Source organism: Plasmodium gallinaceum (genome assembly GCF_900005855.1).
Source record: "Plasmodium gallinaceum strain 8A genome assembly, contig: PGAL8A_v1_98, whole genome shotgun sequence".
Taxonomy (NCBI): Eukaryota; Apicomplexa; class Aconoidasida; order Haemosporida; family Plasmodiidae; genus Plasmodium; species Plasmodium gallinaceum.
In genome coordinates, this window is record NW_021628265.1 from 1,353,121 (window position 1) to 1,377,901 (window position 24,781).

A 24,781-nucleotide genomic window follows, 5' to 3' on the forward strand; every position below is an offset into this window, starting at 1 on the left:
TTAAACTATAAAAAAAAAAAAAAAAAAAAGTAAAAGAAAAATAAAAAAAAAGTCAAAATAAAATAAAAATAAAAAGAATAAATAATATAAAATATTAAGTATAAAGAAAAAATTCAATTAATAAGTATACAATTTTATTCTAGAAAAAAAAAAAAAAAAAATGAAAAATTGCATACTTTCATTATATTATGAAATGATTAAATCTAAATACTTAAAAAAAAATATATTTGTAATAAATAAGATTATTAGGATTATTCATATTAAATAATAAAGACTATTTCTTTTTATTTAATATGAGTAAAATTTTATATTTTTTATGAATATATATTTATGTACATTTTTGTTATATTTTTCTTTTTTTTTTTTTTTTTTTTTACTAGTGTATTTTGAAAAATACACATATTTTTTTATAGTAATGTTATTTTTATAAAGATTAAATTACATTAAAATACAATTGTGATATATTATTATAAAGATTTTTATTTATAAGTTAAAAATAAAGAAAAATAAGAAAATGTTAGATAAAAAATCACATGGAAAATCTGAAAAATATACACATAATAAAGTACGCTCAAAATCTATTTCATTTTTCTTATTTTTAAAAAAAAACAACAAAAAAAAAGATTCATCTAATTATGTAAGTGCTAGTAATAAAGAATCTTATTTTCAAAGGACTGAAAAAGATGAAAAAAACGAAATTAATGAAAAAAATGAAATTAATGAAAAAAACGAAATTAATGAAAAAACAGATATAAAAGTTGCCAAAAGCAAAAACAATGGAAAATCAATACAAGCAGTTAACAAATGTGAAAACATAATGAAAAATGAATATAAGGAATGTATAAATGATTATAGTGAACTTCAAATTAAAAATATGAATTTAAAAAAGAAAAGAGAAAGTTTTTTTAAAAAAATTAATATAATACAAAAATTTAAAAACTACAAAATGAAAAAAACTGCTAGCACATTTCATACATTTAATGATAAAAGTACTTATTTTTTTAATAAAAATGAAAAAGAAAATAATTTAGAAGACAAAGAGGAAAATAATAATTCAACTCCATATAATTCTAATAATTTAAATAAGAACAAGAGTTATAGTATAAAAAATGAATTTAATAATATAAAATCAAAAGCACAAAAGTTAAAAAAAAAAATATATTTCAAAAAAAAATCAAAAAACAAATTAATGTATAACAAGGATTATACTAGTGAAATTATTAACAATGAAGAAAAAGAAATAATGTCAAATGGAGCTTACTCATTGAAAGATAATTTTAAAAAGGAAGATTCACTGGAATACGAAAAAAAAACAAATAAGTTAAAAGAAAATATCATTTTTGATAAAAATAACATTAGCAATAAAGAAACAAATAATAAAAATTTACGTGATAAAAATGAGAACATTGAAATATGTAATGATCTTTTATATAGAAAAATAACAGAAAATAATAATAATGAGGAATGTATTACAAATTCTAACAATAATTCAATAAATTTTAACCAATATTGCAAAAATTTAAAAAGAGAAGATGATTTTATAATAATGCCTTATGAAAATGAAAGTTCTGTAAATTCAATTGATAAAACAAAAGTCAATTTAAATTATAAATTGCATTTTATGAATGATAAAAATAGTGAAATATGTAAAATTAAAGAGGAACACTTGACAAGTAATAAAGATAAAATGATAAGAAATATAAAATGTAATATTAATAGTAACCTAAATAATATTAATAATTATTTAGTGCATAAAAATAATGAAAATATACAATTAAACCTAAATGAAAAAATAAATAAAGAAGAAATTGAGAAAAATGAAGAATTTAATCATGAAAAAGAGATAAATGCAATTGACTTTATTAATAAAAAAAAAGATATTCACGAATACAATAATGTTGAAAAGACACATAATGATTTGACTTATAATTTAAGTGAAAGATATGATCTTGATGAAAAAACTCTATTTAGGTGTAATAAAAATGATGAAAAACGAACTAATGAAAAAGAAATTATATTAAAATTGATGTATAATAATAATGGAATATATTTTAATAAGGATAATTATATGAATGATTTATTTGATTCTAATGATAAAACATATTCTGAATGTAACTTAAAAAATAAAAATATATTTTTAAATAAAAATTTTAATCAAAATAAAGATATTTATAAAAATATAAACCATACATTCAGTAAAAATTTACATAAAAACATAAATAACAATATTAACAAAAATATGCATAACATTAATAACATTCGTAGTGATAAAATTCAAGGAATAAATACAATTATAAGTAGAAATAGGTTGAATCAAAATATGAATTTAAATTTGAACACACTTAATAAATATTATAATAAAAATGTGAATGATCATTTCATTCAAAGCATTAATCAAAATAATTGTTCAAATGAAGATAAAAAGAATAAAAATAATGATTTTTTAAACTTAAAATACATAAATAATGGTAGTAGTAAGGTAATAAAAAATAATGAAAATGACATAAGTAAGAACAAAAATTTAAATGAAGAAAAAAGCAGTATAATTAATAAGTATTTAATTAATCCATTATATAATTTATTTATACAAACAAAAGAAGAAGTAGTAAATAATTCAAACATAGAGGATGTTAAAAAAATTGATCCTTTCAAAATAAAAAAAAATTACACCAATGAATTACAAAAAACATATAAAACTATGTATGATATATATGATATACCAAATATAAATAACACAAGTATTAAAAGCAATAATAAAAAACTAAATGAATTACATTTTATAAATTCATGTAATCACAATAATCTAAATCCTTATATAACAAATGATAATTTAAAGGAAAAAAATAATATTTCTATAAATAATAATAGAAAAGGTGCGGATGATAAAAGTATAAATTATTTTAGTGAAGTTAATAAAAATATAGTTGAAAAGAAAAACATACAGAATGAGCATATTAGGAATATTCCTATAGGTAATATAAATTATTTAAGCAATAATACTAACAGTGTTTATTTTCCTAATGCATATTATAATAATAAGAATTTTAATTCAGAAATTCTAAATGTAGAACAAATGGAATATACTGAAAGTAAAAATTACAATTTTATTAATATGGAAAATATGAACTATTATAAAACACCAATAAAAAACAATTCGACAATAATATATAATGATATATTCTTAAATAATACTAATAAAAATTGTTATATTAAAAATAATTATATCAATAAAAATAATATAAATAATATTGAATTTAAAAATAAGAATAATTCAACAAATACTAAGGTAATCAATAATTATGAATGTAATGAATTAAAAAAAGCTTGCATATTTGATGAACATTATAGTAATCTAAAAGAAAATTCTAATAAATCTCAAAATTCATATATATACAATAAGAAAAATTACAGTAATAATAATATGTTAGTAGATCACATAGATAATTTTAATTTTGATAACCAGAAAAATATGAATGCCAATGATTTTTATTTTCATAAATCTTTTAATAATTTAAGAAAAGAAAACCAAATGAAAGAAAACATTAATCATAATAATAATAATACATTTAAGTATAATGGTAACGCAAATGATAAAATATTAGAAAATAATGAATACTTAAAAAATTGTACATATTTACAAAATAATACCAAATTATTAAATAAAAATGTAGCAAATTATAATTATATTAAGTATTTAGATCTAGTATTAAATCAAAAACATGATAATGATTTAAATGAGAAATATAAAAATGAATATGTTAAAAATAGTTTTATTTCTAATTTACATAACTTAAAAAATGAAAAAAATTTAAGAAGATGTGATAGTTTTTCAGTGAATTATGGAAATAGAATTTGTCTTACAAAAAATAAAATAAAAGAGGATACACAGAATGTATTTGAAAATAATAATGAACAAAATATTAAAAGTGCAAAGAGTTTAAGTCAAATAAGAATGCCTAATTTGAACTATGAATATTTGGATACTTATAATGAATCATATATAAAAAGTGAGAATATAAATAACAACATTAATTATAATTACAATTGTTTTAATGAAAGTAATCATTATATAAATCATGAAAATGTCATGAGAAGAGGTGAGGATATTTTTATAAATAGTAGTAATAATGAATTAAAAAATCTTTCAAAGAAACATTTTAGATTTTATTCGAGAGATAAAATGATCGATGAAATTCTTAAATATAAAAATAAATTACAACAAAATAAAAACTGTAATCTTTTAATTAATAACACAAATGCTGAAATAAATAGTAATAACATTAAAAGTATCAACAATCAAAATAATAATATTATTATAAAAAATGATAACATATCTCATGAATCTTACGAACAGGAAGAAGCTTTATGGATGATTAATTATACTCATGTAGAAGAGGATCTATGTGATTATAAAAATAACATGAATATGAATGATGTTACTACAGAAAAATGCAATTACTTTAATTCATTAAATATAGAAGAAAATATAGATTTTATAAATGAGAAATTGTCATTAGAGAAAAATAAAGAAAATGAATATGATAATATCGAAAGTAGTTTACATAATAGTTTTAAAAATAGAGAGGAGAAAAAAGATACCTATATATTATACCAAGATGTCATATCTGAGAGTAGCGAAAAAAAACTAAGTGAAAAAGACAATCTTAAAAATAAATTAATAAAATGTTACAATAAAATGAAGAAAAAAAATTTTTATAGTTCAATGGATACTAATACATATAGTGACCTATCGAAAAGTGAAAAATTATATAAAAGTGATTATATTTTAGAAAAAAAAGACAATAAATTTACAGAATTACGAAAAAAACATGGTTATGAAGAAAAAAGAATTGATAATGTTACAAAATTGAAATACAATATGACTAAAAAAGAAAATTGCATCAATAATAAGTTAAAAAAAGTTGAAGGAAAAGAAAAAGTAAGTAAAAAGATTAAAAATGCAACTTTAAAAAAAAATATATCTACTGAAAGTAATTCAATTGAAAAAAAGACTGATAAAAAGAAAACTCTTCGAAGTTGTTCTCTTAAAATGAACAAAAGTAATATCATCTGTGAAAATATAAGTGCAAATAATAAAAATGAGAATATAAAAAATTTAAGTATAAATTCAATTAAATCAGTAAAAAATAGTTATAAATGTAAGGAAGAAATCAGTTATAAAAAGTGTTTCGTAAATACTGAGGATTCTAAATATATTTTACATCCATCAAAACTAAAACAACCAAATTCAGATATAAATAAAAATATTACAAAAGAAGAAAAAGGAAATAATGAAGTTAAAAAACGTGAAATTTGCATTACACCAATACAAAAAGGAAATTCTAATATTGATGAATTTTTAGTTCAATTTCAAGAACAAACAAAAGAACCTTATGAATTCATAAATTCCATGGTAAAAAGGAATACGAAAAAAATAATAAAAAAAGTAAAAAACAAAAAAAAGATAAACCAAAAAACTATAGAAAAAATTATTTTAGGCAATGGTTCTACATCCATAAAAAATAATGAAAAAAAGAAAAAAAAAAGAAAAGTAATTTTACAAAAAAAAATAAATGAATTAAATGTTTATTTAAAAGACAAAAATAAAGTAAGTTCTTCAGGTAAAAAAACCTCTAGTTTATCAAATAAATGTGTAAAGGATAGTTTAAATACAAATAATTCATTATTAAAAGAAAAACAAGAATACTCAGTAGATGAATATAATAATAGTAGTAATAATAATTTATCAAAAATAGAAGAAATTATATTAAATAAAAAATGTAATAAAGGAATTATTTGCTTAAAAAATGAAAAAAAAGAAGATTCTTTAAATGAAAATAAAGTATTAAATATACCTGAAATTTCCTTTTTTTATAAAGAATTTAAAACAATGAATAACATTTTAAATAACATTAATGATTGTAATTTTTTAAGTTCAATTAAGTTAAATGATTTAATATCTATTGAAAAAAACTTTATCAATAATAACATTTATATTAATAAACAAATAATTACTTCAAATACAAAAAATAATAAATTGAAGGAAAATAAAGAAGATAACATTTTGTATGATAATAATTTTAGTATAACTTATTTAAAACATGATATAATATATTTAAAAAAAAATAGTTTAAAAATAATTTTAAATGCATTAATAAATAATATTTCTTCATTTTATGAAATTAAAGTGGCAATCATATTATTAAAATTTTTTATTTCTATTGAAGATAATCTTAAAGCTTTTCAAAGTTTATATCCGCTTTCATTAATTAATATGTTAATACAAAAGTTCAGTTTAAAAGTTCACAAAAAAATTAAAAAAAAAGATGATATTAGTAACACTAACTTACAAAATAGCACAAAAAAATTACCTTTTCATTATCTTTTTATATGTGATGGTAGGAATTATTTATGTATAAATGATGATTCTTTAAAAAATAAAACTTATAGAAGCAAAATTAAATTAAACAATTTAATAGGTTACTATCATTATGTCAATTTAAACAGATTAACTTACTACCTTGAAAAAACGAATGATAATATAACAATACAGTAAATTATTATAATAGTTAAATTTACAATTTTTATAAAATATTTATATCATTTCATTAAAAACTAAATTTTTTTCGTTTATTTTTATTTTTTTAAAACTCATAATTACCCTTCCTATAATATGTATTCTCAATTGACAAAAAAAAAAAAAAAAAAAAAAAAAAAAAACATTCATAAAAAAAAAAAATTTTCCACTTCATATTATTAAATATTATTATATTTAATTATATTAAAATATATTTTAAATTTTATATTATTATACATATATATATATATATATTTTTTTTTATGTGGCAAAATGGAAAATTTATCATAAAAACAAAAGTTATATATTAAAAATTTACTTTATTTATTTATTTTTTTTTTTTTTTTTTCAAATAAAAAATTAAAAAAAAATAAAATTGATATTTATAAAATAAATAAAAAGTTATGTTTTTCTTTGTCTAAATACTCCTTTTTTCATTCCCCATGAGTTATGTTCTCCTTTTTTGACTCTCTGCATACCGTAAGTTTTATTTAAATTGTATTTTAACATTAAACCAAACTTTGTATCTAAATAGTTACTCTAAAAAAAGAAAAGAAAAGAAAAGAAAAGAAAAGAAAAGAAAATATATTTGTAAAACTAATCTAAAAATTTTAATATATAATAACATTAAATATATTTTTTTTTTTTTATAAATTTTTTAATAAAATAAACCTTATCTAATTTTTCTTCAATTTTCCTAAATCCTTCTTTTATTTTGTTCATATTAGCTTGCTGTAATATTAAATTTTTAAATAAATGTTTTTATTTTCAATTTTTATTGTATTCTGTGTATTTTATATTTTATATTTTTTTTATTTTTTTTACTAATATTTTAAAATCTAAGTAGTTTAAGAACATTAATGGTCTTTTTGCAAAATCGCAAACACACAAAACAGTTTCAGAAGGAATTTTCTCGTTATTAGAATTTATCTAAAAAAAAAAAAAAAAAAATATCAAAATAAAACTAAAAGGAAAAATATAAAAAAATTAAATTACAAGTTAACCAATGGTGTGACTGTGTTTGAAATTTCATTATCAAATTTTGTGTCTCTTTTAAAAGCATTAAAGATAAAAAACTGTTTCCCATATGGTTCTATCTAGATTATATTAGAAAGATAAAAAAAATTAAAAAAAAATAAAAAAATAAAAACATCTCATTATAAATTTAATTATAATTACTACTATTAATAATCATATTAATAATGTAATACATAACTTATGTAATAAATAAATAAAAAGTAAATTTTTTTTTTTTACTGGATGTATAGTTGAACATTCTTTAGGTGGCCAATTGAATCTTCTCATACGATTATAAATAATCTCTATCGAAAAAAAAAAAAAAAAAAAGTTTTTAAATCATTACAATTAAAAAAAAAGAAAAATCTTTAAATTTTTATTTATTTATTATTATAATAAATATATTCCTTTTATTTTATTTTTTTTATATTTTCTTTTTCTTCATATTACTTTTATGTGCATTTAAACGAAAAACATTATGTCTAACACCCGTTGCATTTTTTAAAGAAGCCATTTTTTTTTTTATTTTTTTTTCTAATTCTCATATAAATTGATATTATACAATATTAATATAAATAATATTTCATTTTTATTATAATTTAAAATAAATGTAAAATTATAAACTATATTTTATTAATAATCTTAATTATGAAATCATTAATACTATATTTAAATAAAATTTTATTTAAAACTAGAAAAGACTAAAAGAATATAAGAAAATATATTAGTAGATATTTAAAACTTTTTACACTTCCTTTGAGAATAGTTTTATTAATAAATCAATTAATAAAATTATTTCCTTACAGAAAAAATAACATAAAACGTGTATATAAAACTTATTTAGAAATTTTATAAGAATATTTATATATAATATTATGTAGCACTAACTTTTAATCATTTATTTTTTTTTAATTTTAATAAGATAATAATAAACATAGAACAAAAAAAAAAAAAAAAAAAAAAAAAAAAAATATTTGAATGGTAAAAATATATAATAAATTATATAAAAGAAAACAAATTATAAAATGTATAAAGGAATATTTTTTTTTTTTTAAGAACAAAAAAAAGTCTTGTAACATTTGATATATCTAAATATATTATAATATTAATTTAAAATTGAAAAAATAAACAAAAAATTCACAATATAATTTTTTTATTGAAGATACATTTTGTTTTAAAAAGAATTAAAAATAATTACGTGTGTTATTTTATTTTATTTTATTTTATTTTTTTTTTTTAATATATCAAGTTATAATTTTAAATGGATAAAAAATTTTATAGATTCATGTTTTTTAATAAAAAACGGAAGAATATTTTATTTTTTTTTTTTTTTTCTATTTTGTAACAATAAAGATGAGTGAAAAATAGAATACATAATAAAAATATTTTATTAATACGTTAAATTTATATGCTTATAGAAGAATGATAAATTTTTTTTTTTTTTTTTTTTTTTTTTATTTTTAATTCAACTTAAATCTTTCATATAAATCTATATATTGCGATACAATTAAAACTAGAATGAAAATATTTTGTTTTTAAAAATTTTTTTTAATTTTATAAATTGTTAAAAAACCTTATTAGATTTTAAAGTATATAATTTCTTTTTTTTTATATTAGTAATTGATCATTTTATATTTTCATTTAGTATATTTAATATTTGTAAATTTAAATGAATTTCCTATTATACCAAAAAAAAAAAATTAAGATTAGTTAAAATTAAAATAACAAAATAAATAGATTAGAAAAAAAAAAAAAAATATTAATATTAATTATAGTCATTTTTAATAAATATTTACACATTCCTTATATTATTAGATATAATTCATTTGTAATATGGATTACATTTATTCACATTTTTTATATTAATCTTTTTTTATTATTAATTTTATAGCCATATATAATAATTAAACTGTAAAAATAATAAGTAGATTGATATTTATTTTGAAGTATCATACATTTACAAAAACTATACTATTAAGTTTATAAGGAATTTTCTTAAATGTTTTTTTTTAACTTGTTTATCATATGTTGATATTTTTACAAAAAATATTTAAAGTTTCTCTTAAAAGTGATGATTAAAAAAAAAAAAAATAACTATTTAAACATTTTAGGAATTGTTGTGTTAATCTAACTGTCAAAAAATTTAGATGATATTTAAATACTCATATTAATATACATAAAAATTTTTCACAAAGAAAATTTTTTAATGAAGACATATTTAATTTATCGATTTAATTATTATTGATGGAAAAAAAAAAAAGAAAACTATTTATTCTAATTAAATGAATAGAATAAAAATAGAGAAAAATATTGCATTTAATTGTATGCATATTGTAAAAAAAAGTATTTTTATAATAACATTGTTTTATTATTTTTTCTATTTAAAACAATATATTTTACAAAAATGTATAAAAAAAAATGAACATTTTCATCGTTACAATAAGAAAAATCAAATAATTTTTAATAAATTTCAAAAATAAAAAAAAAAAAAAAATTAAAAAATAACTATATTTTTTTAAAGTTTGTTATTTCTTTACTTTCTGTGCAGTATAGTATTTTTTTCAATATATCATTTTTTAAATGTACAATTTTGTTTTAATTTATAAAAGAAACATATTATAATAATTTTTTTTTTTTTTTTTATCTCACTATATTAATATTAAAATATTTTAATTAAATATTTTTACAATAATGTTTTAAATTTTTTTTTTTTTTTTATTTTTAAACATTTTTTTCTATAAATAAAAATAAATAAGAGTAACTAGTTATATCCTTATTATAAATAAGAAAAAAAACATTGGAAATTTGTAATAATTAGGTGATAAAAATAATATAATATTTTAAAATAAATGAAAAAAAAATTGTGCATATATAAACGTATCCTAATTATGTATCTTAATTGAAAATTGAAAAAACATTTTAAAATAAGAACAAATTACTTTAAAATTATTATAAGAATGCTTTAATTCGCAAAATAGCTTTTCTCTTAAAATAATTTGAAAGTATTTATTTAATTTTTTTAATTTATTTTTTTTTTTTTTATGCATTTATTAATTAATTTATTTTTTTTTAATAAAACTAATTTTATATTTTACCGTTTTACATAAAGATTATAAATTATGAAATCATAAAAATGAATAGTTTTATTTTATAATTTTTATGTTAAATTTTTTATGATCTGAAATAATGTTTAATTTAATGTTATCGTTAATTTTTTTTTTTTTTTCTTTTTTATTGTATTTTATTACATTTAAGTCATATTTAGGAAATTATGAAAGATATTCATAAGAATTTGTGTGTTCTTCAATTTAAATAGTGCAAAATTTTGTTTATAGATTTTTTTAAATACATTTTCTAATCCTAAATCATTTTATTTTTATATATTTTTTATTTCACTTTTGAAAATTTTTTTTTTTTTTTTTTTTTAAAGCATATATATTAATATAGATTTATAACTATGAAATGCTAAAAATAAAATAGTATCAAAAAAATTCTAAAAAAAAAAAAAAAGTATGAAAACTGAATAATAAAAATGTTTGATAGATTATTGGATAAAATAAGTATTGCCTCTGTTAATTTATTAGCATGTAACAACCTGGAAAATTCTAAAAAAAATGTAAGAGAATTAGAAAAAAAAAAAAAAAAAGATAAGAAGGTAATTAGTTTTCCATTATTATTAAATATTCAGGATTCTATAAATAAAAAAAAAACTATTTTATATTACTACAATGCTAAGAGACAAGATGCTTTTTTATATTTATTGAAGAAAAAAAAATATTCAAAAATTAAACTTTTAATAAATGACATTATTAATACATATAAGGATAAAGAATTTTTAAGTGATTTTTCATTAAATTTCATTTATGAATATATTAAAAATAAAAATAGCATCAGATTTTTAAAAAATAGTGATGTGTACAGTTTATTACTAATTTTAAGTCAAGAATTTTTAAAATGTGATATTAATTCTTCTTTGATTAATGATAAAAATACCAAAATTTTAAAAGTGAGTTGTTTTCTTCTAAGATATATATGCATTAATAAAGCTCAAAGTGAAATACTTGACGACACTTTTGCTTTAATATTTTTAATGAAATTGAATTATATTTTTAATAAAAAAAAAGAAGTACGGCATAAACATTTAAAAGGAAATTACAATTTTTACTTTTATCTTTTGTTACTTTATTATTACATTTATGTTTATAATAATACAAAAAATATTATTTTATTACCGAGTAGATTCATATATAAGTATAAATATAACTATATAAATGAATTATCTTTAGTTCAAAAAAAATATGATCATTTAAAAAATGATTTTTATAACATAAATAGATATGGAACGTATACAATTAACGATTATAATAATTTTAGTATTTTAGATAATTATCTTAAAAAGAGGAAACATATTTTCTTTTTAAAAACAAATTACATGATTAATTTTAATTGTTTAAAAGAAAATTTTAATATATTTTTCAAATTTAATGATATTTCTAATGTACATTTTATAATGGACTTAAGCAAATTGAAAATTTTTCAAATGAGTTTATATGAATATTCTGTAAATAATAAATCTGAGATAATAAATGATTCTTTAAATAACTACTTGGAATTTTCTTTAAATATATTATTTAAACTTAACAGTAACATTATTAAAAATAATGAGAATTTTATTTATGAAAAAATGAAAAAAAATAAAAAAATTAATACTCTAAAAAAAAGGAATGATTTATCAAATAAAAAAAAAAATAAAAGGAATAAATTACGTAAAAGTATTTTATTAAAAAATATAAATAATAAAAAAAAAAAAGGAGAAAACAAAATAATATTAGCAGAATTAGTATATCAAGTATTAGACTATATAACTTTAAATGAGAAAATGTATTTTAATAACAAAAGCAACATAATTGAAAATTGTTTGAGTGAAATAATAAATTATATTGAAAAGAAATATAAGTTAAAATATGTCACTAATGCAAGAGATTCTAGTATTTCTCCTAATGAAAAAAAGAAATATAAAGAAAGAAAAAATTTGAATAATGAAGAAAATGTACTATTTAATATAATTAACATAGAAAACAAATTAAAAAATAAGAACAATTTAAATTTAGAAAATTTATTAAAAAAAATAAATGAGTTATTAAATATTATTCAAAATTCTTCTGTTTATATAAATACAGGTCTTCACATAATTTTAAGAAATATATTTATAAATAATTTAAACTCATTAAATTTAGATTTATTATTTCTTATAAATATGTATTCTAATAATAATTTTAAAAGAAAGTTTTTTCATTACGATTTGGATTATATACCATCCACGGATAACTCATTTAGTAGTACTACAGAAAAAGAAGGAAAAGATAACAATAAAAATGAAAATGAGAAAAATGAAATAGAAAAGGAGAATGAAAAAATGAGTATTACTTCTTTATATTTGCCCTCTCTAAATTTACCTTCATTCAATAAATTAGAAGAAGAAAATAATTTTAATTCAGAAATTCAAAAAAAATCGCAAATTAAAAAAAGACAAAATAACAACATTTATAATGAATTAGCAATTATTATTAAAATTTTTGCTAATTGCTTTTCTGTAAAGGATTTATGTTTTAACTCATTTTCTCTGTTGTATTTTATGTATAAGAATTTACTTCAAAATGTAATAAGTATATCATTTAATTTTACTTATTTCATTAGTGCTGAATTTTTTTTTTTTAATGATAATATTAACTTTCATTCTTTGGTATATTTAAAAAAGGAATTAATTCCAAGCTCTTTATATTTTGATAGCATAAGAGCCTATACAAATATAAAATCTCATTATGAGTACTTTTTGCATGAAATAAAAGAAAGGAAGAAAAAATTTAAAAAAATTAAAAGTATTTTGTTGAAAAATTTAAATAAAGGAGATAAAGGAATAAAAAAATTATGCAAGAACAAAAAAAAAAAAAGAAAAAATAATAAAACATTTGAATCATTTTCAGAAGGTGTAGATAAATTGTTAAAAGAAGAAATTTTAGAAAAAAAAATAAGTAATAGAAATACATTATATAAACAGACAAAAACCAAAAAAAAAAAAATACTATTAGATGAGCATATGTATATGATTAGTAAATATAATCATTATTTTTATAATTTACATGACAGATTTTTGCCTATATATACTTACTCGAAAAAATATAATATATATAAAAATAATATATGGGTTAAAAATACTAAAAAGAAAGAAAATAAAAAATGTACAAAAAAGGAAAGAAAGAAAAAAAAAAAAAAAAAGGTTGACATAGTTTTTGTTCATGGTTTACGCGGAAGTGCTTTACGTACATGGAGATTTTCTAACTTATATGATAACGGATCAACATATTATTTTTATAATAAAAATAAAAAATTAAAAAAAAAAAAAGTAAATAAAAAAAATCGTACATATAATAATAATAATATAAAATTGAATGAAATTAATAGTAAAAATAAAATAAATTTTATTGAAACCATAAAAAAAGAAAACGAAAACCCAGATAAAACATTTAATAATTCATTAAAAGAAAAAATAGAAGAATCTAAAGTAGAATTAAAAAAAAAAGATGAACGTCTCACTGTAAAAAACAATGATATGAATAATTTAAAAGAAAGAGAAAATGTAATGATTTTTGATGAATCGATAAAAAAGATAAGACAATGTTTAAAACTAAAAAATAAATTTCAATTTATAATTAATGAAAATGTAATAAATATATTAATGTTAAATTACAAACATAATCAAAATATATTACCAATGTTTACTAATACTAGAATCATAAGTAAAAATGTTTTTAAGTCTGTATTTTTACATGATCAAAAATTGAAAAATGATCTTGATCTTTATAGTGATTTATTATCATATCAACTATGGCCTATATATTTATTATATCCTCATAAAAAAAATTCAAATATATACATACTTAATTATTATTCACCACTATATCCAGATAGTACCTTTTATACTAAAACATATTTAAAAAAAAAGAAAAAAAAAAAAAAAAGTAATTCTGTTAATATTATCAAAAAAAAAGAAACCAAAAACGTGTATTCCTATATAAATATATTAAACTATTTTTTTAATAAAAATGATGATGACTATAATAATAAAAAATATTTCTATACAGACAGGATGAATTTAGAAGAATTATCTAATTTTCTTTTAAAAAAATTAAAAAATATAAATTTAGGAAAAAATAATGATATAATATTTATTGCTCATTCGATGGGTGGACTACTAACACAATATGTACTTTTAAAAAATGATGATATTTTAAATAAAACAAAATTCATTTTTTTTTATGCATCTCCTCATTTCGGTTCTCCCTTATCTTCAACTGCACTTTTATTTAAAACATTTTTATCTCCATATGTCTACGAACTTAATGATTATGATTCTACATTAAGTTATTTGCAACACTGTTTTAGAGAAAGAATCAAAAATAAAGGCATCAAAGTTTATTCCTTTTCAGAATCAGAGAAAACTCCCTTACCATTTATAGGTAAAATAAAATTATACATATATATATACATCATTTATGAAAAAAAAAATTTTTTTTATTTTTTATTTTTTTATATTATTCTATCTTCAAAATGATTAAAAATATATGGTTATTTTTAACAATTTTTTTTTATAAAATTTATATTTTTAATTTTTTGAATATTTTTTTTTTTACATTCCTTTATAATTACCAATAAATATATAATATAAAATTATAGGTTGATATTATATGCTTAATTTAATTGCAATTTTTTTTTTTTTTTTTATATTATTTCATTTTTTTTATTCTTTAGGTTTGCAAAGAATGATAGTACCCAGCATTTTTGCATATTTATATTATTCTAAAATTTTTGCAATTATAAAGAACTGTAATCATTTAGAAATAAGTAAATTAAATAGTGAAGAAGATATAAAATATTATTATTTAAATAAAGCAATCAAAAAAATATTAAAGAAAGATTAACAAAGATAATTATAAATATATTTATTTTTAAATATTCCAATCTTAAAAATATCAGAAGTTTGTAATTTGAATTAAATTATTTTTTTGTTACAATATTTTTGAACCATTTAAAACTAGTATTTTTTGTTTGTATATATATACACACATATATATGTTAAACAATTTTTAAAATTTGTTACAATAATATATATATATACTTTGCACTATTTTTTTGATTTGGTTTTTTTTAACAAATACAAGGTATTAATTTTTATTATAATTAACTTTTTATACATTTTTATTTTTCTCTTTTTTTTTTTTTTTTTGTAACTTTAACATTTTAATTTTGATGACTTATATTTTTCAATGAAATAATAAGAAACAAATAAAAATAAAAATAAAATTAATAGTAAAAATACAAGTTATTTAATTCACTCTTTTTAATTTACTTTTTTTTTTTTTTTTGCATTAAAAGTTTGCCGAAATTGTTTAAATTTTAAAATTCATTTTTATTTGATGAAAATATTACAGTTACAATTACAGAAGGAAAAATAACATGATGATGAATTTTAAATTTTATTATTAATATAAATTAATATATACATATAAACAGATATAGTATATTAATATTTATGATTTCTGAAAATTTCTATAATTTTACAAAAATTAGAATACCTTTAAATATACATAAAAAAGAAAATTTGAAATTGCTTATATATACTTTTTTTTCAAAAGTGTTTATAAATGTTGAATTTATATAATATAAATTTTATTTTAAATTAAGAAATTTATAGATATTGATAAAAGTTCAAAAACAAAATAAATATATATTTTTATCTATTTATTTTACTATTTTATTTTACCTTTTAGACATATTATAACTTATTTATATAATTATAATTATTATGTAAAAAAAAAAAAAAAAAGACAATTCAAATTTATATATATTTATAATAATATAAATTGTATAAATTTATGAAATAAAGGGAAAAAATAGTTTTTCATGTAAATCCAGTTTTAAGCTTATTATGGAAAAAAAAAAAAAAAAAAAAAAGTTTTTATCAAACAAAAATTTTTTATATAAATCATGAATAATTTAAATAAAATTTTCGAAAAAAAAAATAAACAAAATAAAAAAGTAAAAAAAAAAAATTAAATTTAGAAATAATCTTTTACAAAAATTTTATAGAGATGTGTATATTTTTAAATAATCATTCTTTATTATCAACTAATACTAATATTAAAATTATAACTTTTTTTTTTGTTTTTTTATTATTCGAATTTTTACTTTTTTTTTTTTTTTTTTTTCAATAGTAAATATTTAAATGCTTTACTTATTTTAGTTTAAATATTTTTAAGAATATATAAATATTAAAATTATTTTAATTTTAATATATATATATATATATTTTTTTTTCTTTAAATCTTCACATTAAAATTAGTTGAATTTTAATATATTTTTTTTTTAATCTTGAAATTCCGCAAGGTTATTCAAAACAGCTGCTTGTACTTCTTCTGGTGAAAATGTTTTCATTGTATCTATAAAAGATGTTTTGTTTTGATAAGTAATATTGTGATTACTATTATTATTACTTTTATTATTATATTTGTTGATATTATTTGATACATTATTATGAATACTATTAAAATTTTTACAATTTGTGTTATTCATTTTTCTATCATAATTTTTATTTGATGTATATTGTAGTATCGGATTTTGTTTCTTTATATCTTGCCCATTGTTCTCAATGATTAACATTTCCTTTTGATTAGAATTATCGACATTAATGTTAGAATTATGTAATACATTCATATTATTATTATTATTATTATTGCATAAATTATTTGATATATTTAATCTAATATTATTAAATGTATGTATTCTTGATTGTGAATCTCTCTGATTTATTAACAGTGCATTATTGAAATTACCTGTTAAAAAAAAATTATTATTATTTTTATTATTACTATTATTATTTTCTACAATATTTGTAGAAATAGTACTTTGTTCATTCCCATTATACTTAGTCATATTAAGATATTGATTTACATTATAAACATTTGATTCATTTACATTTTGATTATCAAAAAATTTTTTTTGACAAGGATTTGCATAAAGTTGTGACTGCATAGATTTATGAGATATAATGTTTGTATGTAACAAGTTATTTGATGGCATTATATTAAAAATTTGTTGATAATTTGAATTTGGTGAATTTAATGGGAAATTCGAATGATGATTATTAACATTTGGTGTTTGATTAGATATATTTATGTTATTCATTTCAAAATTTAAATAATTATAATAATCATTTCCATTTGAATATATATTATTAACATTATAATTATAATAATTAACACTATTTATCAAAGTGTTAATAGGAAATAATCCATGATTTACCATCATATCATTATTTATATTAGTTGATTTTTTTTCATAATTTAAATTTGATCTAAGAGTGTTATTATGAAAAAAGTTATTACAATTATTTAGTCTTGCTATTTGATTATGGATATAAAGTGGGTTTGTATTATTGTAATTGTTAAAAAAAAACTTTGAAGAATCTTCAAAATTATAATTTGGTGAATTATGATGAGTAATTAAATGCATATTATTAAATGATTTATTGAAATATTTATAATTTAAATTATTTTGAATTATAGCGGAATTTTTTTTTTCTTCTTTAATTTTCAAATTATTGTTAATATTTAAATTCTGCTTAGTGTTATTTTTTGCTACAGTATTCATAATATAATTATTCTTATCATTTGTTTCTTTAAGTTTTGAGTTGTTTTTATCAGAATTCTTATAATTTTTTAAAAATTTGTTTATATTTTGTTTTTTATTTTTATAATTAAATATTTTAGAATTATAATTACTAGATGTAGTAGTAGTTGTACAATTAGATGAATTATTTATCGAATTCATTTTAGTTATATTATTCTCTTTTCTATATTTGTTTTTCGTTAATGAATTATTATCATTTTCAAAACTTTTATTTCCATTTAAATTTTTAATTTTCGTACATTTCTCATTTTTCTTTGTATAATTATTTAAATGAGAATTATTATTTTTTTCCCTGTTATATTCTTTCTCCAAATATTTGTCATCTACTTCTTTCATTAATTTTGTATACGTATTTTCATTTTTGTTAATATCATTAGTTTTAACATCATTTTCATATTTTCTTAATTTTTTTTTAATCATGAAATTGTAACTTTTTTTTTTTTTTTCTTCTTTTTGATTAGCTTCTATTTCATTATCTTTTTCTCCAAAATCTACAGTTTCTTTATCACATGGTTTTTCTTTTTTTTTTTTGCAAATATTATCAATATTTTCATTCTCTTCCTTTTTTACATCCTTACAGTCAGTATTTTCTTCTGTTGTTAATATTTTTTCACATTCATTTTCTATCAATTTCGTTTTGTGTTCATAATTATTTTCATTTTTCTTATTTACTTTATTTAAAACATCATCTTTTGTACACACTTCTACTGTGTTTTCCTCATTATGTTCACTTAATTCTTTTTTTTCATCTAAAGTTTCTCTGTTATTTTTTTCTTCTATATATTTTATAATTTTCTCTGGTTTTTTTTTTTTTATCACAATTTCGTTTTTGTCTTTTTCCTTTTTCATTCTCCTTTTATTCGTATCCTTAACTACATTATTAGGATCATGACTGACAGTATGAAAATTCTTTTCATCCATCTCACATCTTTTTTCTTTTTCCTCTTTTATATTTGAAATACTATCATCATTTTTGTTATTTTGTTCATTACTATAACTAGATTTATTAATATTATAATCACTTTCATTAATTTTTTTCTCTTTTACAATTTGATTATTTATTTCATTAAAACTATCAGAGTTATTTTCTTTTTCCTGAGAGTTGAAATCATGAGATAAATTAAAATTTTCTGTTTCATTTAAATAATCCTTGTTTGTAACTTTTAATTCTTCATTGGAAATTACTTCTTTTTTTTCATTATTTGTATTATAATCCTTATTTGTAATTTGTAATTCCTCGTTTGAAATTACTTCTCTTTTTTCATTATTTGTATTATAATCCTTATTTGTATTTTGTAATTCCTCGTTTGAAATTACTTCTTTTTTTTCATTATTTCTTTTATATTCCATGTTATCATTAGAACTGAATAAACCATTTTTGTTTTCATTCTGGTTGTTAAATTTATTTGAAATATATTCAGAAATATCTTTTTTATTTTTTATTTCATTATATAAAAATTTTACATTTAATTTATTTTTCAATGCATATTTTTCTAATTCTGTCCTCCTGTAATTTCTTTTTCTTAATTCTTCCTGACCATGTGCATGCCTGCATTTATCTCCTGATGGACATTTTCCTTCTTTATCAAAATATTTACATAATTTTGTTTTAAAATAATCAGGTGTTGCTCTTAATTCTAATTCTCCATGAGCATAAACACAATTTTCATTTTCACATTCATTTTTTAACCATAATTCACAAATTTTCGTTTTTGTTAAATTAATAGAATTTCTTAATTTATCAGTTGAATGTGCATAAGAACAATTATCTCCTTTTTGACATAATCCTTTTTTTAAAAATGGGCATAATTTTATTCTATAATATTGATCATGCATTTTTTCCTTCACCTTCGTATATATAAAATCTTGCTGATATTCTATATTTTTTATAGAACTTTCTTTGTTAAAGGTGTTATTTATTGGGTTCAAAGTTAAATGTTTTGGATTTAGATTAGTTAAATGAATATTATTAATCTGATTCTGTGCTATATGTGAAAGTGGTAAAGTAGAATGTTTAGAATTGTATGATTTCTGCTGCTCATAATGATTTATACTATTATTATTAATTGTGTTGTGAATTTGTGATGGATTTAAATAATAATAGTCATTGCAATTATATGAATACGCATTATTAAAACTATATAGATCTCTTATTATATTATTATCTAAATAATTTTTTTCATAAGGATAATATTTAAAATTGTAAATATTATTTCTATTAATTCTTTGATTAAAAAAATTTTGATCAACATATGGCTTTTTTATACACAAAATATTATTACCTTCTTTCTTTTTATCGTTATACACACAATTACCATATCTTTGGTTGTAATATAAATTTTTATCATTTATTAAAAAGTTTTTTTCTTTGTTTTGATTTTTAAAAACTTTAAAATCTTTATTCATTTTTTTTTCCTCTTTTTTATCTCTATGTTTAATAAATTCATTATTTTTTTCTTGTTTTGTAATACATTCATTCATATCAGTTACACAATTAGTTACTTGGTTTTTTATATATTTCTTATTTTTAATTTTGTCTAAGTTATTGATGTCACTAATATTAGAATTGTTATGATTTAAGTTATGTGGTTTATAATTTTCGCTTGTTATTCCATTGATATTATATTCACCAAAAAAAAATTTTTTTTTTTTATTTTTTTTCATCTCTGTTAATTGGAAATGTTCTGCTATTTGTTTATCTTCACGTTCTAAATTTTGATCCTTCTTAGTTATTTCCTCCTTTTTAATATCTATAATGTCATCTTTAACTTCTTTTTTATCTCCATCTATTTTTTTTTTATTTATTTTTTTTTTTTTTTTTTCATTTAAACAATAATTTGAATTTTCATTTTTGTATAAATTTTTCTCGTTAACATGTTCTTTATTATCTGAATTTAATTTATTAGATTTTATTAATTCAAAATTAGTTTCTTCTTTACATGCTATATTTTCTATTTCTGTTGAAGAATTACTATTTTCATTTTTTTCTTTTTCATTTAAATTTCCATTTATACCATTTAATATGTTATTCAAATCATTTTTCTCATTTGAATTTACTTCAATCATTTTACTTTTTTTATTTTTCTTAACTAAATATAATCAATTTGCTTGTATAAATATGCCTATATATATACTAGAACATGTATATGCAGATAAATATATATTTTTTATAATTTATATATTTTTACACATTTAGAAATATTACTGTTATTCCTATACACTTTTATTATATTTAATAACTTAATAAATAATATATAGATAAATGAATAAAAAACTATAATAATAACAAGAAGAAGAAGAAGAAGAATAAGAATAATAATAATAATAAGAAGAATAATAAGAATAATAATAAGAATAAGGATAATAATAATAAGAATAAGAATAATAAGAATAAGAATAATAAGGATAATAATAATAAGAATAATAAGAATAATAAGAATAATAAGGATAATAATAATAAGAATAAGAATAATAAGAATAAGAATAATAAGAATAAAAATAATAATAAGAATAATAATAATAGTATTAAATAATAATTAAAAAAACATACATATATTTATATATATTTAATAACAAAAGATATTTTTATATGTTTAGAATAACAATCTTTTGTTATATATAAAAATTATTTAGAAACAGGAGGTATGTAAAAAAAAATAAAAAAATAAAATAAAATTACTACGATAAAAATACTACATTATTAATAATAAATTGGAACTTATAAAATTAATAGAATACTGTATCATTTTTCTATTTCTTTAATAAATAACAAATAGAAGATTTATAATAATAATAAAAGGTAAGAACAATTTATATTAATATATAGGTGCCATATTTATTTTAATTTTTTATTTTTTACATATATACATTTGTTTATTTACTCTTTATTTTTCTTTTTTTTTTTTAATAGATGTAAATAATATAATAAATGACATTAATATATAAAATTAATAACAATTAATAAAATTCATAAATATATCATATATAAAAAAAAAAAAAAAATATTAATATACTTTGTATTAGAATATATTAATTCTTAAAAAAATAATTTTTTCAATAAATCAAGATAAATAATTTTTTATACAAAAATCAAAGAATAAGACTTAACTAGAATCATGTAAAAATTTAATATCATTAAAAAATAATCAATAATTTACCATTAGTATCACAAAACAATACATATATAATTACATTCTTATATATTATAAGATTTATATGTAAAAAAAAAAAAAAAAAAAAAAAAAGATATATATTTGTATTAGATGTCCTTTAATTATTATTTCTATATTTATAATTATTTTAATTCTTTTTTCTAATATTACTTATAGTTATATATATTTATATGTATTATACTTTGTTATATATTAAATCTGATTATGTTATTATTTCTATATTTATAAATATTCTTATACTTCTAATAAAACAGTATATATATGAATATGCATAATATAAGCTAACATTGAAAATACATATATAGATATTATTACTTTTTATTCTTTTTTTTTTTATATTGTTTCTAATTGAAAATGGGATAATTAAAAGATATTACAAATAATTTTAAATCAAAAAAAAAAAAAAAAAATAAATAAATAAATAATGAAATACTTGAACGAATAAAAACAGAACATATAAATACAAATTTATATGCAAAACTAATTATGCATTTATGCCTCGTGTAAAATTATCTCTTATTGATATTTTAAGATATCAAAGAATATAAAATACCATTCGTAAATATAATAAATATTATTTATTTCTAAACATATAGTTTTAATTATCTTCTCTTATTTTTATATTATAAATTTTTTATAGCCATTTAATAATATGTAAATGTTATGTTTGTATTTAAAACTTCCTTTACAAGTATTAATTTTTTTATATCTAACTTTTTGTCTTCTCTTTTTTTTATTCTATAAAACTATATATAAATTTATATATAAAGTATATATTTTTTTAATATTTTTGACACTCAAGTATATATAAATTTTTGAAGCATTATATGAAACTACAAAAATAAATAAAATAGAAATGCTACTAAAATATTATTTTTAGAATTATTAAAAAAAAATAATATCAAGTCCATCTTTTTTTTTTTTTTTTAATCTTTAAACATTTGCTTCAATAATAATGATAATATATACATAATATATTATATTTTTTTTAAAATATATAAATATATAAAAAAAAATAAAAAAATATCGATATATATATAAATTTTATTTTTACTTTTAGATGTATATTTAGCGGTATCATTATTCCTTTATTGTTTTTTTTTTTTTTTTTTTTTTTTTTTTTTTTTTTTTTTTTTTTTTTTTTTTTTTTTTTTTTAGTAATGTTTTACATTATCTTTTTCATTTCCTTAAAATTTTTTTTTTTTTGACAATAGTAAAAATATGAATAAAATAGAATAAAAATAATAGATATATAAATAAAATTAAAACATAATAATAATATGAAAAATAAAATATAAAAAATAAAAAAGTATATTAAAATAATAAAAAACTAAGGAATAAGCTAATTCTTAAAGTGGATAAATAAAATCATTATCTTTTAGAAATAAAACTATTGAGGGAAATTTAAATATATGTCATTAGATATATGTAAATATTCATTCCTTTAATTTATAGATTTTCCTTTTTTTTTTTTTCTTATTATCTTTTCTATTAAAGATTCATATTAAAAAAAAATGTATTTTCATTATATATATGTGTTTATTTAATAATTGTATATATATTTTGCATGTGTAAAAAAAAAAAAAAAAAAAAAAAAAATTAAATGGTACACATTTTTCTTTATTTCCACAGTAATATTCCTAAAATTTATAGAAACTAACGGAACATTAATTAAATATTAATGTATGACATAATTTTTTATTAATATGTATATTTTTAATATATTAATTATAATATTCTAAAAAGGATTCTCAAAAGTAATATTTAATACTTTATTCTACAAAAATTTATATATAAAAAAAATAAAGAACTATAGTAAAAATAAATATATATTAATAAAATAATTTTAATAACCTTATGTTTTAAATAAAAAATTAAAAACAAGATATCTCATATTAACATTTTTAATTTGCACAAATTATCAAAAAAAAATTTTTTTAAATTTTCTTCTATAAAAAAAAAAAAAAAAGTTAAAAATATATTAGTATGATGTAAAAAATGTTCTTAGAAATCATTAAACATTATTTAAATTCGAACAGTTTTAGGGTGAAAAAAAATAAAATGAAAAAAGGAATAAAATTTTAACTATAATAAAGATTTTCATTTTAATATTCATTATGAAAAATATTTAATATAAAAATAAAAAAAAAAAAAAAAAAAAAAACCACATTTCTCATACCTTTAAATTAATTGTATTTATATATGATGTTAATTTTATGTAAATTATCAAAAAAAAAAAAAATAAATAAAAGAATAAAAATATGCATGC

At 16.2% G+C, this 24,781-nt stretch overlaps 4 protein-coding genes across 4 annotated transcripts; 2 read left to right on the forward strand and 2 right to left on the reverse strand.

The window, feature by feature from the left end:
- Positions 1-514: 514 nt before the first annotated feature.
- PGAL8A_00361800 (conserved Plasmodium protein, unknown function) lies at positions 515-6,556 on the forward strand (the record flags this gene model as incomplete). Its single annotated transcript, XM_028672670.1, has 1 exon — positions 515-6,556. One exon carries the CDS (start codon positions 515-517, stop codon positions 6,554-6,556), a length of 6,042 nt encoding a protein of 2,013 aa, XP_028529199.1.
- A 423-nt stretch (positions 6,557-6,979) lies between these two features.
- On the reverse strand, positions 6,980-8,108 carry PGAL8A_00361900 (conserved Plasmodium protein, unknown function; the record flags this gene model as incomplete). Its single annotated transcript, XM_028672671.1, has 6 exons — positions 6,980-7,117; positions 7,250-7,309; positions 7,403-7,507; positions 7,582-7,674; positions 7,835-7,899; positions 8,045-8,108. The coding sequence occupies 6 exons, from the start codon at positions 8,106-8,108 to the stop codon at positions 6,980-6,982; spliced, it is 525 nt and encodes a 174-aa protein (XP_028529200.1).
- Positions 8,109-11,126: 3,018 nt separating this feature from the next.
- PGAL8A_00362000 (alpha/beta hydrolase, putative) lies at positions 11,127-15,573 on the forward strand (the record flags this gene model as incomplete). The annotated part of the gene is made up of 2 exons (XM_028672672.1): positions 11,127-15,111; positions 15,404-15,573. 2 exons carry the CDS (start codon positions 11,127-11,129, stop codon positions 15,571-15,573), a joined length of 4,155 nt encoding a protein of 1,384 aa, XP_028529201.1.
- A 1,444-nt stretch (positions 15,574-17,017) lies between these two features.
- On the reverse strand, positions 17,018-21,406 carry PGAL8A_00362100 (zinc finger protein, putative; the record flags this gene model as incomplete). The annotated part of the gene is made up of 1 exon (XM_028672673.1): positions 17,018-21,406. The coding sequence occupies one exon, from the start codon at positions 21,404-21,406 to the stop codon at positions 17,018-17,020; it is 4,389 nt and encodes a 1,462-aa protein (XP_028529202.1).
- Between the last annotated feature and the right edge of the window lie 3,375 nt (positions 21,407-24,781).